General features: G+C 35.8%; 1 protein-coding gene across 1 annotated transcript; it reads left to right on the top strand.

Annotated features, from left to right (window-relative positions):
- Positions 1-9946: 9946 nt before the first annotated feature.
- Positions 9947-15948, top strand: LOC136822013 (ribosomal protein S6 kinase-like 1). The gene is made up of 11 exons (XM_067078234.1): positions 9947-10069; positions 10732-10764; positions 11031-11145; positions 11295-11407; positions 11575-11662; positions 12405-13821; positions 14020-14147; positions 14535-14617; positions 14847-14942; positions 15487-15517; positions 15693-15948. Exons 1-11 carry the CDS (start codon positions 9962-9964, stop codon positions 15791-15793), a joined length of 2313 nt encoding a protein of 770 aa, XP_066934335.1. The 5' UTR covers positions 9947-9961; the 3' UTR covers positions 15794-15948.
- Positions 15949-16464: the final 516 nt, after the last annotated feature.

Here is a 16464-nt window from a genome sequence, read left to right as displayed (position 1 = left end):
AATAAGATGTGAAAAGATCCTGCATGTATGACGACCCACACGACATGGCCCGAACATGTTCGGGCCTCTTGATTAATACTGCCCGCGCAGTTTCAGACCATGTTCGGGCCAGATTTTTGAAAACTTGCTACGATCGCGCGTGTAATTTCAGGACCCAATATTTATATTTTAAATTCCTTATTTTAGCAAACAAATTTAAAAATCTTCATCTTTATTCAAATATATATTGTTAAAATATAAAGGTTAATCATCTATTTTCCAATAGACCTTTTTTTTAAGAGGCAGCCATGTTGAATAATTATGTACTCCAGCATAAAACAATGATACAACCATGCATAATTTTTAAAATATGCATGATACAGTAATTATGCATGGCTGTATCATTGTTTTTATTCTGGAGTACATAATTATTCAATATGGCTGCCTCTTTACAAAAAGGTCTATTAAGTTAGGAAAATTATTTAAAAGAATGATTTGAATCTTACATAATATGGTCTTCTTTTTATTCTTTATCCCATTCCCTTTTCTCGTGGTCTTCTCCTATCCTATTTGAAGCAGAATTTTTCTGGATCGTTTTTTGTACTGTTATACAACTTGAATCAAACTGGTATTTGGAACTTTGAATTTGTCTAATGAAAATATTTAACAATGGATGATGATAAACCAGGAAAGGTAAATTAAATTAAATTCTACTATTCCTATGATGTTCCTTAAAGCTTGGTCCTCACTTGTTGAAAAAATTGCATCTTACATTAGACGCTTGCGTCGAGTTCTAGGTGCCTGTGTCTAGAAATTATGTCTTTGTTGTCCTCACTACGATGAACTTTTTTGAATTAAAGGATTAAAATTTGGGAAATGTGAAAAAATGAAGTTATGAGTTTGAGCTTCTCTTCAGTTTATGTTTTCTTATTGAGTGATGGAAAGAAGATGGATAGCTACTTTGATAATTGTGAAGATTTGCTCCTTCTACTTTTGTTACGAAAAAGACAAAATAGGAGAAAAGGGCGTCGCAGGCGGTTTTGGGGACGAGATATTTTTCAAGAAAGACCAATCCATGGAACGTTTAATACTCTTGTTTCAAACATTGCTAAAAGACAGTGAAATGTTTTTTCGGTATCAAAGAATGACTACATCTTGCTTTGAGCATCTTCTCTCACTAATTAAACATCGTATCAACAAGAAAACCACTTGATGTGTCAGCCAATATCAGCTAGAGAACGTCTCTTTGTAACATTAAGGTTTCTGGCCACTGGAGAAAGCCAACAATCCCTGTCTTTTTCTTACAGAATCGGACGCACGATGGTATCAAATATCATACTGGGTGTCTCTGAAAAAACTTCCCCCTGTTTGATTCAAAATTGCGAAAAAGTGAAAAAATATATTAGCTTGATTTTTCGAAATCGTTTAGTGGAGGGTTTAACTTAAATTTTGGTATATCAAACTTTAAAATTGCTTCATTAGATCAAAAGTTATGACAAAAAGAGTAAAAAAAAAATTCAAAAAGAGTGAAAAAATAGGAAAAAGATATGAAAAGATTACGAGAATTTACAACTTTGGGGACATTTAATTCTGTTTACATTGCGGTGCCTTTGAACGTTAGACGCGCAGAACAAAATTTTTTGTTCCACGCGTCTAGCAAATTTTGTCAAAGTCCAGGCGTCTAACACTAGACGCCCGCGTCTAACACTAGACGCTCGCGTCTAACAAGTGTACTCACTAGAGGTTCCAAACACTTAGTCGCGCGTGTCTAATGTTAGACGCGGGCGTCTAGTGATTAGACGCGATTTTTTCAACAAGTGAGGACCAAGCTTAAAAGATGGCCCAAACATGGTCCAAACAAAATGTTCAGGCCGATTCAATAATACTTTTTTGTGGCCTGAGCATGGTCCAAACTGGCTCAAACATGTTTGGGCCATGCCGTGGGTCGTCATCGATGCCGAAACACAGCTAGAAGGAAAAAAGAGAACCCCCTGTTGTAAGTTTGTGTACATATGACTCGATTTTGCTAGTCTGCATTCTGGAAGAAACCAGTTGAAAACAAAAATAAACGAGGCAAAGTGGGCCTACTAATACACCGTTTAACAGTGTCGACTGCGCACACGTATGAACAATTTTCCATTGTTTTTATTTTGGCAACCACGGGAAACTTCACTCTCCTCCGTAAAAAATGGTAGGTAAACATCCAGTTCTCATAAGAAAACCCAGCAGAGAAATAGTAGGTAAAGAACTCCTTTTAATCATAACTTCTTTTCCTCTAGATGAATTTTTGTGAAATTTTTAGGAGAGATACATAAAATTGTCATTAATATTATGTTCAAATATCTAAAAGATTCTCTTTAAAGGAAAGAAAAAATGGCAATTTTTACATTTCTCTAACCTTCCACAGTACTAAAGTGAGCATTTTTACCTACCGCCTCTACGGTGGAGATGGCGAGACTGTTAAACGGTGTATTTCAAGGGTGTCGAATACCATGTGTTTAATAATAAAATCAATTTTTATTTCCAAAAACTGCAATAATTGCCGAAAACGGCAATTTTCATTTATTTACTTTTTTTGCTTTTCTGCTGAATCAACATTTCATCCAGTGTTTTTCCACTAAAAAGGCTGGTTTTATCAATATTTTAGTAATTTCAGGAGGGGCAGCGTCTGATAACTAGACACTTAGGGCATGACAAATGGCCTAGAAAATATAAATTGACCGTTTGGCTGTTTGGAGGGAAAAACGCAAAGGTCTTATGAATAGCTAATTACTCCAGCAAAAAATTTAATTGATAACGTTGTATAATTGATTTGTCTTCAACAAAAACACAGCTGTAACGTAGGGACAAGGTAATTTACCCTATTTTTACTGGCTGAGGGAATGGAAAGTAATGTGTACCGTGAAGTCAGGTAACTTGCATCAATGGAGGAAAACTTGCATAGCCATTAAATGACTGACCAATCAAAGCAGCAAAATTTCAAAACAAATGAACTACGCAGTTCCGCTCGCAGATCTACTCTACCACTTTTGTTTTGATTTAACTTTGTATTTTAATGACCAGACAGGTCATTCATTTGAGGGCTATGCATGTGTTATAATGTATGATGCTGGAGTAATTTTTTTAGCTATTTAAATAGTTGTTTGAGAATTTATAGTAAAAATTGCATTTTGCAGTAATTAATTTTCGTAAAAGACACCCAAAGACGCAAAAAGGTACTAAAGAATCAAGGATGTCCATGAAAGACTTTTATCTCGCCTGGCGTGAAGAGGGAGCAGAAGAGGCAGACAAGAGAAGACGTGCACCAAATGTCATCGTTCATGGTTTACCAGAGAAAGATGAAGAAAATGACAAAAGTTGGGCATCAGATTTTATCAAGGATACCCATGCCCGAGCTAACATTCAGCGTGTCAGAAGATTAGGCGTAGCAGATGGAAATAAAAAGCGACCCTTGTTGTTATCACTCAAAAATGAACAAGAAAAATGGACCGTTATCGGAAATTTAACAAGTTTAAAGGGATTAGAAAACTACAAAGGTATCAGTATTACAGAGGACCTAACACCCGCACAACGGAAAGTATATAAGGAATTATCGAACGATGCAAAGAAGCTAAACTCTGAGGAAAAATCTCAAACTGAAATTTATCGAGTCAGAGGTGATACAAAAAACGGTTTTGCTGTAAAGAAGCTGAAAATCAAAAAACAACAATAGAAACAAACCACTATAAACAAGCATCAACTAGCAATAAAGCAAACCCTACCCCAAGAACTATACCTGAAATAAGAATCCTATCAACAAATGCCGATCAATTTACGAAAGCAAAGAAAGGAATATATTAAATAAGATAAATCAACTCGAGAAACCGCACCTAATCGCAATTTGTGAAGTAAAACCCAAACATGGTGAAAAATGGCAAATCCACGAATACGAAATGAAAGACTACAAAGTTGTTAACTCCACTAATACCAATAACAACAAAGGTCGAGGAATCGTTATATTGGCACACTCATCAATAGACCACTAGTTGCTGACATCGAAAGTCCTGTTGAATTCGAAGAAACCTGTATTATCGAGATTCGTCTAGCAAAGAAAGACAAACTTGTATTTGCGTGTATATACAGAAGCCCTACGAAGCAAGCTAACTCGCACGAAAACAATTCTATGTTGAACAGCCTGTTGAAGTCATTGAGTCAAGACAAGAGATATTCACACAAATGTATAGTTGGAGATTTTAATCTACCAACAATAAATTGGGAAAACTGGACAACCCCCCATATTGAGGACAGTAAAGAAGAAAAATTCTTGGATGCACTACGAGATTCATTTCTTTACCAATACGTCAAAGAGCCGACGAGATGTAGAGGAACAGACGATCTGTCTCTAGTAGACCTCATTCTAACCAGTGAATATAACCAAGTCAACAATCTCAAATATCTTAGTCCACTTGGAAAAGGTGACCACAGTGTACTTGTCTTTGACTTCAAGTGTTGTGCTGAGCAGAAGCCAAGTTGCCAAAAGTATTCCTACAATTCAGCTAACTTCCAGGAAATGCGACGCTTTCTTCGAGCGGCTAATTGGACGCAAGACTTTATCGCGCGACATCAAACGGAAAGACAGTATGTGAGCTCTGGGAACAGTTCAAAACTGATCTAAACGATCTAAAGAGCCGATTCGTCCCGCTAAAAGAAGTTGGAAATTCCTTCTGGAAAGAAAAAAGGAAATATTCCGATAGGGGAAGATATTCGAAATGAAATCAGGATAAAAGATCGCCTACATAGGAAGTGGATTAATTCTTCGGATGCTGAAAAGGAGTTCAATAGAGCAAAATATGTTTCGGCGCGAAACCGAGTCAACAGTATAATGAGACGCACGCGTAGAAACCATGAACGAGAAATTAGCAGATCGGCAAAGAACAACCCGAAGCGATTTTGGTCGCATGTAAGAAATCAATTGAAGTCGACAAGCCGAGTTGCATCTCTTCTGGAGTCGGAGGACAACAAAGAATCATTGAAGCATGAAGACATAGAAAAGGCAAATATCCTACAAAAGCAATTTTGTGGTGTATTTACAAATGAGCCAAACGGACAATTACCTTCATTTGATAAAAGAACAGATACGATAATCGATATCCCTGAAATTTCTCTAGAAACAATAATAAGACAGATCAAGCAGCTTGACCCAGCAAATCATTTGGACCAGATGAGATTCATCCGTTGATGCTGAAGGAACTAGTTGACTTCGTTGCAGAACCGCTGAAGATAATCATGAACAAAACATTAGAAGATAGCGTATTACCTGAGGACTGGAAGATGGCGCATGTCACGCCAATCTACAAGAACAAGGGTGCTCACAACCTAGCCATAAACTACCGTCCAGTCAGTTTAACATCTATAGTATGTAAAATGATGGAGTCAGTGCTACGAAAAGCAATTATGGATCATCTTGTGGAAGAAAATCTTTTATCTGAAAAACAGTACGGTTTTATTGGTAAGCGATCAACAGTCACTCAACTTCTTTACTACATTGACCGATGTTGTGAAACGATGGCAGAAGGCAAAGTTGTCGATTGCATCTATTTTGAGTTTGCAAAAGCGTTTGACACCGTCCCTCACAGGAGGTTAAAGAAAAAACTGGAATGTTACGGGTAGGTGGAAGTCTACTAAACTGGATAACATCGTTTTTGTCAGATCGCAAGCAGCTGGTCAAAGTCAACTCAGCCAAATCAACAACTAACCCTGTCGTAAGTGGGATTCCTCAAGGAAGTGTACTTGGACCTCTGCTATTTGTCATTTACATCAATGATTTGCCAGACAAAGTAGTTTCGGATGCATTTCTCTTCGCTGATGACACGAAAATAGTGAAGACTATAGATTCGGTAGAAGACTCTATTGTTGTACAAAGAGATATCGATGAAATGGAAAAGTGGTCTCAGGATTGGTTACTCACGTTCCATCCTGATAAATGTCATGTCTTAACAATAGGTAAATTCGCCAACATCAAGCATGCACACAGATACCAGCTTGGAGGTAATGAACTTGAACATGTTTTTGGAGAAAAAGACCTCGGCATCTTGATCGATTAGGAACTAACTTTCGAGGAGCATATATCCAAACAGGTTAACAAAGCAAATTCAATCCTTGGAGTTATCAAAAGAAGTTTTAACGACTTGAGTCCTTACTCCTTGTACTCTGTACACCACCTTTGTCAGACCTCACTTGGAATATGCACAATCAGTATGGCAGCCAAAATTACGTCGTAGTATAAACTTGATTGAAGATGTTCAAAGACGGGCGACAAGACTGATTCCTCAATATCGTAATCTCCACTACGAAGAACGTTTAAAAAGACTCAAGCTTCCATCTCTTGAGTTCAGAAGGCTTTTCAGTGATATGGTGCAAATATATAAGCATATTCATTTTTACGACCCACAGACAACTCGGAACAAGTTTGTTAAAAAATCCCGTCCAACCAGATTCCATGATCATGAATTTGTTCCAAACTTTGCTGATGATGGTTTTCGTGGGGCTCAGACGAAATCTTTCTACTATAGATCGATCCCAACATGGAATGCACTACCGCGATTTGTCATCGAGTCGACCTCAATCAAATTGTTTAAAGAAAGCCTAAACAAAGCGTGGGAAAAACACCAACTAAGATACTTGACATATTAATATTGTAATTAGAAATCGGTTCGTAGAGGTCCACCTCGGGCCTGTGAGCTTGTATACATCATAATAATAATAATAATAACATTATCGAAGTCCTCTACATCAAAGAAGAAATTGTAGCATGAATTTCCAGATCTCTCTCTATAATGTAATATAGCAATGCGGACAGTTACATCTGCCATATACCATATATAAATTCTGAGATTTGATAATACTCTATGATGGCACTAGACATAAACATTAAACAATCCAATGGGCTGACAGAGTCGTCTTTTTTGGAGGGGGATCTCTTTGATTTGAAAACAACTTCGTTATATTATGTGTGTCAGATAGAGATTTTTCCAGACAAGTTAGCAGACCATCTCAATTGAAGAAAGTCCAAAAATCATTAAATTACATTGAATGGCTAATTCAAGTGACATTTAAATGATTTCTGTTTCATGTCATTCATCTATGTTTGAACTGTGTCCCATTACATAAAGCACTCTTTTTTCATAAATGTTTCATTTCTGTGATTTGATTTGAATTACTCTAGTTAATGTTGGATTGAATCAACTAATACAATCCAAAAAGTTTTACTAATTCAGTCAGAGAAAGATCCCATCCCGAAGAGTTAAAAAATCAGAGTTCTGCATTAACAGGGATGCGTAATTTGTCGTTCTTTTAGACCACATGTAGTTAATTCCTGTGATAAACAATCAGGAATGAATCGGTAGGGGTGGTTCAGTCACTTTTCAGTTGGGGTTGTGGATGACCAAAGGTGGACTTTTTTTTTATTCTTCCTTTTTGACCTTTTCGATATTTTCGATTTTTGATTATTTCGATCTTATCAGTTACGGGTCATAGCCTATACTAGACGTTACGGCTTTTTCTCTACGTAGTAACGTCTATTCTACTTTGCGACTTTTTCGAATGTTTTGAGCCCAGGTTTTCGGGCTCCAAACATTCGATTTTTTTATGTCACTTTAAACTTACGAAGCTCTTGCAGTAGCGAAAATATCGAATTTGCCTCAAAGCACTTGTTGAAAGGCTTCTATTTTTCAAAAATCATCAAAGTGGAACTCACTAAGAAACGGGATAAAAAATCCCGGCTTTTAGTGAGGTGCTCGCTATTAGGGTCAGGGTTGCAGCTCGAAACATTGTGCCATTATTTAGATGATCTGCAACGTGTAGAAGAGGCTTTCTGGGGGAAATTGTATATTCTTTGGAATAGGACCTTTCTCAGCCTTTCTTCCCCTCAATTTAGCATGGTTTCAGCCCCCCCCCTTAAAGGGGTAAAAATCTTAGAATCTCTGAATTAAGGAGGGACTTGGTCTCAAGGGTCGAAAATAGAAGGGACTAAAAATAGTCCCAATATAAAATAACAATGAAAGGGAGATTGTCTGTTATCTGTTATTTCATCCAAGTTAGTTTTGAATTTTGAAAAAGTTTCATGACACTTTTGATGGCATTTGAAATCTCATTAATTCCATCTTGTGTGAAAATCAATTGAATCAAGTATAATATAGGTTGACATTTTTATTAAAAGTCGAGGTCTAAGTTCTAAGTTTTATTTCAAAAATGTTATGTAAATTTCCAGGCCCAGTTCTTTCTGAGAGCTAAAAACTTCACAAAGCATAAGAGAAATGTTTCTTGTATGAATTGTCATCATTTTTAAATGCCTCCTCAAATAAATGCTCCTCTAAGTAAAAGTTTTCAATAAACGCCTCCTCAATAATAATATAATAGGCTTTATTATTTGATAATAATACGGTACCTTGTGTTGTGTGTCACAACCCTTTCTATTTAGTTTTTAGAGTGTTTCATATTTGGCCAGGAACTTGGGAATAGTAGAGAAGGAGTCTTGTTTGCATTGCAGCACTTATGAAATACATACAGCTAGTTAAAATCTTTAAAAATTATTCAAGAAAAACTGAAGAATGTAGAAATAGAAATGCTTTCTTGCATCAGAGGAATGTAAAGAAATTGAAAACAGCTTCTTGAAAACAATGGAAAAACAGCTCGTCATATACCAGGTCTCTTGCCCTTAAGGGAGTTTATGTTGAGTAAATAGGTTTCTTTTGTTGTCGCTAAAAAAATCTGCATAATTAGCGTGTTGTGACAAAATTCTTTTGTTTCAAGCCTGATTATGCGCAAACTTTTAGGGCTTATATTTTGGGTACACCTCTCGCATACAAAAAGGTACCTATATCTTCTTGCTCAGAATTTCCTAGCGATTCTACTGATATAACCGCATCATGACCGCATCATAATATGGAAAGCTAGAGCTCGAGAAAATTATAACTTCATCTTGATTTTGCTCGACTTCTGACAGTTTTACAAGAACCAATTTAATATCATTGCGTTAAGAATTTCTTTTTTATACATTGGTAAAAATATTGCTCCTTATTCTTAAAAATTGAACTAGTAATCGGCAAAAAAGGAAAAACAAATTTTCATTTTTATCGTCAAATCATGTAGAAACCGTCCGATTTGTATGGCGATCCGTCTTTTCTGGACTTTCATTTAATGACCTAATCAACGTTATTACAATAGAATTTTCAATAGAAGTGATTTTTGAACTTTGAGTAATCAGAAAAGTTGTTTTTCCATCTCTTTACATTCTTCTGCTTGCATATTGACGAAACCACCAGACAAGAGATTTCTGAAATTTTGAAAACTTAAATAAATGTAAATAAATCCTACAATAAATCGACATGATCAATATAATTCTGATGATCTCTTTATGTTTATATATTACATTAGCTAAGTTTTCTTGCTTCAGTGATTATCAAATCTTGCATGATACAGTTGGTGATAAGCTCGAATATCTGCCAGTATAGGCTGTATCATTTGAAAATTCCAGGCGTGTGGCCAATCACACTCCTAAAATCTTAAGCCTTAATTTTAGTAATTTAGGTGGTAGTAAGTAAGTAAGTAAGTCTGCGACCGCAGTCGGAGGCAATCCGAAGGCCCCTCTTTCGATAGCTATCTACCCTAAGGTAGGGGAGGGTGCCACTCTTTCTCCCTGGATTTCTCCACTTACCCTTGATCCTTCTCTTAGTTGCTGAGCATCAAGCAGAGAGGCATCGAGTACCATTTTGGGAATCTTTGGTATGACCCGGCTGGGGGTTGAACCCACAACCGGGTCATACCGGGTCATAGGTGGTAGTAAGGAGTGCTATGCTCAACTTTTAGTTGTGAAACTAACTTTATGGCATGCAGTTCTGCACTTCTAAGACATTTTAGGACAAGTTATGCAGCCTGCAATATCAGCCAAACATCATTTTTCTTCAATTGATTTTTTTATTACAGTAAAACTGAAAAAAATAAAATGGAAGCAATAAGTAATGCCCTGAAAGAAAAAAAACAAATTGGTTTTGATGTTACTGATCCTATGCGCTCATTTGCTGGCTACACAGTTTACAGACTTCATTTAAAGGTTTGAGAGGTTTTCTTTTTTTCAGTTAGTGTTGATGACAACATAGGTATCAAATTGAAACAAATAAATATGTATAAAGGAATAGTTCAATTTATGCTATTGTGTTCGGAAAAATAAAAGCATGAAAATTTTGTGAGTGCATATCCTCCAAATCATATACTTTACTAAGCCTGGAATCATTGAAAAATAAGATGTAATTTATTTGTTTAATCAATATTATTTCCTTGGTGATTTGATGAGTTTTTTGGTACATGTTTTTCTTTATAAGCATACAAAAATCCGAAAACAGGCTCAGAGATGCTTAGGTCGAAAGCTTAATAAGGCTGAAACATGGGGATGCTTAAATCTTCAGCATAAATTTAGGGAAATACTTAAAATCTGTAAAATTCCAGCCAAAAAAAGCCAAAATCAGGAAAAAAACATTTTTCGTAGGCTCAAGTAATGCTTGCCATGCCATAGGCTTAATTTTTCCCCATATCTGAGCCTAGATATGCTTATAAGTGCAATGCTTATAAAAAAAACATGTAATAGACTTATTTCTTCCTTTCACTCATACCACAAGGGATATAGGTAGATACTTTTTTAAAGGTTAAAATGTAGAAAATGCTTTTTTCTTTTATGAGATAAATTGTAATTCAAATAAGCGGTTTCTTTCTTTTTAGATTTTCACTAGCCCAGAAGAGTGCACATCACAAGTAAGATCTCCTCAAATTTTGAGGGATATTCATGATGAAATACTTCTGGAAGGTCTTATTGAAGTTTTGACTAAACTGACTTTAATCTGACATCTTCAATTTAATTTTTGCAGAGTGTTTTTGTTTTAGTGGGAAAATTTTCACAAGTGAAACTATTGTTATTAGAATTATTTAGAAATATTTACAACTATTTAAAATTTCCATCAGCAAACGCTAAAATCTAACCATTTGTTCTTAATAATTCCTTCGAAATTAATGTTGTATAGTTTATAGGGTGGAAAAGATTCAATGATTTCAAACACCTTCATAAAACAATGAAAACAGTATTCCCAAAAGAGTTCAATACCGGTTATAATGAATTCATCAAAGGGAATTTCTTTGGTAAGGACATGTTTGTCTTCAATACATTAGCTATTATACATTTGTTGGCTTCAAGTAGAGCTTAAATTTGCTGTTTGTTACAGAAACAAACATAACTACTAAACAAAATTTTCTGGTGTTCATGGTGTTTTATATCCTTTATTACATAGGTCGATTTGATGAAGCTGTCATTGAAGAACGACGAAAAGCTGCTATTCGGTTACTTTCATTCATCACACTTTACTCTGAAATGCTTGAACACCAAGTTTTCCTGCATTTTTTGGTATGCTTTCTTTCTATTGATTTCTATTGATGAATATAGATTTTGATGATTACCAAGAACTAATCTGTCTAATTTGGAAATGGAAATATTCAAAAGCAAAATTTTCTTGTTCAGTATCTTGTACATGAATTACCCCATCTTCTATCAAGACCTCCATTTTACTTTAGAATAACAATGAGACAGGACACAAGAGTTCTTCTGATGATTCCCCTCGTATGCATGAAGATTCAATGTCCTCAGACTCAATTGATTGTGGTATAAGCTCTATTATATATACAATACAAGAGTTAGCAGTGATTTTAAAAGTAGAAAATTTTTTAAAGAATTATAAGCTGAAAAGTTTCTTTGGAAATACAGAAAAGTAGCAATTCAATAGAATTGCCTATAAACTATCGTTCGTTCGTTCGTTCGTTCGTTCGTTCCCAATTTTCACAAAAAGTTTTTTTTGGGCAAATATGGGCCAAAAATTACAAAGGTTTTTTGGACTTTGTGTGAGATTGCTTCATTAGTTTTTTCTGATTTTTTAATAAAATAAAAGGTCAAGGTTCTTTAAAAAGTGGCGAAACAGTTTTTTTCAGAAATTTGTCTTTGGCTTGTCATTTTTAGGGAAAATTATCATTCCTTGTGACTATCTTGGTATTTTTTTCTGATTTTTTGCACATTGATGTAAATTGGTAATGTTTGAAATCTGATAAAGCCCAATTATTTTCAAAAAAATAATTTTTTAGGCAAATTTGGGTCAAATTTCGGATTTGTAGAAGTTGTTCCATTCAATTTTATCTTTAATGAGATAGTTATCTTTATAGGAAAGGAAGGATTGTTTTGTTTCTGCCAAAAACTCCTTGGGGGCTCCTTAGCTCTAAAACATCCGAAAGTTTCATCATGTTTTCTTTTTCGTTCGAACATTTTCATTTTCACTCACTCAGCATGTTTCCGACTAGCCATATCTGGTAGGTCCATCCAGCATGTTACTTGGCATTGTTTTTTTTTATTCTAGGGAATCTTTGTGATGAGGAAGATGGTGTCATAAGCACTGATGACGTATTAGATGCATCAATTCAACAAATGACTGTTGTTGAAGATGGTGAGGAACCTGAAGCTCCTGACGATGAAGTCTTCCTCAATGTCGAAAATAGTGGTTCCTCTTTTGAAGATGATGATGGTGGTAGACACACATGGTTGAGAGAAGCAAGGTCTCTCTGTGGGGATGATTTAGAAAGCCTCGCATCTGAAGCAGCCGATGATTTTCCAATTACACCACGGTTGAGTGATGATAGGAATAATAGTGTACTGTTGGGTGATCCACTTGATGATGATATTATTTGCCAACAACAACAACAAATTCCAACACAGGATATCACTAATAATAACAATACAGATATCACCCCAAACTCGACTGAGCCTTCAGAAATTTCAGAGGAGAGTCCTCCGTCAAATATAAATGATTTTCATGAGAAATTACAAGTTGATGAAAAAATGTCTGCTATGATCACAAAAACAGTGGAAGAGGATGACTATGTTTTTCAAGCAAGTGTTGCAATGAGCAATGCTATTGAACAAGAGGAACTAGGGAATGTAGAAGCAGCTTTTGATATGTATAAATTTGGTATTGGTCTCCTGTTACGTGGTGCTCAAACAGATAAAAATACAGACCGCATTGAGGCTGTCAGGAGAAAGACTGCTCAGTATTTACTCCGTGCCGAAACACTTTACAAACTGTGCTTCAAGGACAAAGAAGAATTGAAGGAGGTTAAAAAGGATGAAAAAACAATTCCTACAGATAGCATGTCCTTAGATAGCAAGTGGAAGTTTCGATTAAGTGATGTAAAGGTCATTGGTGTTATTGATAAAGTTATGCTGGTCCAGAAAGTCTTTTCTAAAGAGGATGATGTATTTATTATGAAAGTGCTCCATAAACAAGGTGCCGAATATAAAAGGACGGTATCGAATAAAAAGGCGAATAAATCAAAAAGGAACTTGTATAACTGTCGCTTTATGACAGCTCTTGTGAACTGCGTTGAGACAAAAACAGGTGTTTATTTACTGTTAGAACATGTACATGGTGGTCGACTATGGGACCTGCTAGGACTTCAAATATTCACTAATCGACGTAAAAGCTCACATCACTCTTCCATGACAGATACAACACATCATTCTTTAAACTCTTCAACTTCACACCATGACGCTAACAATGAAAATATAGACATTGTTGATATTCCAGCTAGTAATTATGTTCAACAAGGTTCTGGTGCATTCCCCTCAAGACTAAGAGGTGTTTCTTCAAGCTCAGTAACTTGTAAGATAAAAAGATCTCCTTCAAAGAGCTCAAGTCTTGATGAAAGTGAAGTGCAAGTATGGGCAGCACAAATTGCGTTAGCTTTGATGGATCTTCACTCAAAAGGAGTTCTTTGTAGGTGAGTCAAAAATGCTCATTTTCTGTCTGTAGGAGTCTTCAAACAAATATACAATGATGAAGATCTCGTACTCGCAAAATGGTTCATTATTATTCTGGAATATTACATAATTTTCATCTGTTTTTTTTCAAAACTTTCCTTTCATCATTACGCTCATTATGTTAGTTTGTTCTAATTTACCTTCTCTACTATTTTCAGAGATTTGAACCCAAGAAACATTTTAGTTGACACTAATGGGAATATCAAGTTGACATATTTTTCGCAAGTTGATGGTATCGATTATTCACTTGATGACAATGCTGCTCAATGCTTGTACACCTCACCAGGTAAGATACAAGTTGAAAATATTTTCGGGAACTTACTAATAACGTTGTTAGAATGGACATCTTTTTCTGTATAGACAACCAGCTTGTTGGGGCTTAAGTCTTCAAATTAGCCAATTTTATCACTATCTTATAAAGCAAAAGCCTAAAAGATAATCTAATCATGACATAAGATAACCCCTCATCCAATAAGCAAAAATATGCTATAATATCAGGGGTGGTCAAACCAAATTTTTCAGAACATGAACTAGAGTGCTAATTAAGAAAGCCCTGAACCTGAAAATTGGAGTTGATTGTAAAAAAATTGTAGCCCGTCTTTCATGGTATTGTTTTTCCACTTTATTTATATTTCTAGTCTCTTCATATTTCTTTACTATGTTTATCCTTTAGAGGTAGATGGTGTGTTTGAACCTACTTCATCAACAGATTGGTGGAGTTATGGAGCCATCTTGTTTGAGCTATTGACAGGAGAAGTAAATATTTTTCTGTTTTTTTTTTCATGGTAAAGACCACACAAACATGGCAATATCTTTGATTAGTTTTGTGAGGAACCCAATTATATTACTTGAACATAACGAACATAGACTTTGTGAGGGATGAGCTATTGCTTCTTAAACTTAAGTTCCATACCGCTCTGACAGGAGCAAAGGAAAGATGCTTAGCACAATATCTATATTATTTTATATATTATTTTTAATTCAGGCTCTATATTCTTGTCATCCGAACGGTATCAGCAGAAGATCAGTGATAACTTTACCAAGACGTGTCAGTAACGAAGCTTGTGCCTTGTTAGCTGGGGTAAACCTTTCTCAATAAAAGATGTCACTCTTTTGAATAGATAGATAGCTAGATAGATCTGAGCCCTCCGAATGCATTCGGGATGGGTCCTACCCACGAAGGAGTAGGAATCACGGCGCTGACAGACACTGCGACTTGACAGACGCGAGCTGCCAAGCCATGGCGTATACTATGACACTCGAACGACACTGGGAGAGCGATGCTCACGTGAGCCCGGACTTTATGAGTGCCACGGCACGTCACAATGTCTGTCTAATCTACCCACACTCTTGTATCAGAGTACCCAATTCCCCTCACATGGCATGGGTTGACCCGGGCGAAGGTATATTCACTTGCCAAGTGAATCGAAGAGACGCGGTGGGTATCGATCTCGGGCCTCCCAGGCGGGAGTCAAGGATGATAACCACTATACCACTACGCCACACTACACCACTCTTTTGAATAAGGCTTGTATTAATTGCTTGCTTTTATTAAGTCTGATTGCATAACAAATACTGCTTAACTTTTTACTAAAAATTCTAATGATGATTTTCCTTTATTTCAGCTTTTAAAGTATGACTCAAAAGAAAGATTAGGTAAGTCCAATCGTTAATACCACGAAGAAAAGTGTTACAAAACATCATTCCATACTGATTAAAGTGTCTTCAAAAATTTTGTACAAGCATTACGTAACAAAAAGCTCGTGATATCTCAATTCTTCATTGCTTTCTCAGAAAACTTTTCTATTAATGCTTCTATTGTTCATTCCAGGAAGTGGACCAACAGGAAATGAAGAGATCAAAGCTCATCCATTCTTTCACGGAATCGATTGGGAAAGTCTAAAGAAAAATTCACAGCAAAAGTTTTCCTGAGAAACGAAAATTGCTTTGGTGATTTTTGGATGGTGAAGGTATCATTAAATCAATATTGAAGAGTATATAGTTAGCTGAAACGATTTTTTGTTATAATTAGAAACTCTAGAAATTCGCTCTCGCATTCTGTAACATTCTATAACGTCGATTGCATTCAGATAGGTTTTTCATAAGTTTTAGCTGGTTCGAAATCAAAATAAAAAACCCTCTGAGTCACAGTCACTTGTTTGTTGGGTGACAGGCTGCTTTGTTGTAAGCATTAATGGGTTTTATGCTAGTCATACAGCCGTAACTCGATTTGAAGTTGTTTTTGCTATAGATCTTATGGACTTTATATCCGTGGTAGATAGGGACGAGGGAAACTCGGTTCATTCACATCACTTATTAGATTAAGAGGCATTTGGCTATTTAATTGTATATTCTTGCCTCTTGGTCGGTACCTTGTACAAAGTCATCTATGCCGATGAATGATAAGTTAATAAAAACTGCGCCTATTATGTATTAGACTGTTATACAATTGAGTTATACTTCATTATCTTTCTTCGTGTTTTTTTCAAATTCAAGAGAACATCAACTTGTGATGTTCCCGTGACGTAGATGTCTACAGTCAAAAAACTCCCTACGGTGTACCAGCGTATTGTTAAACAGCTGAGGGTTTTCCCAAGCCGACG

The sequence above is a fragment of the Clytia hemisphaerica genome, unplaced genomic scaffold (genome assembly GCF_902728285.1).
Source record: "Clytia hemisphaerica strain Z4C2 unplaced genomic scaffold, Clytia hemisphaerica genome assembly, whole genome shotgun sequence".
NCBI lineage: Eukaryota > Metazoa > Cnidaria > Hydrozoa > Leptothecata > Clytiidae > Clytia > Clytia hemisphaerica.
This window is presented reverse-complemented; position numbering and strand designations above follow the sequence as displayed.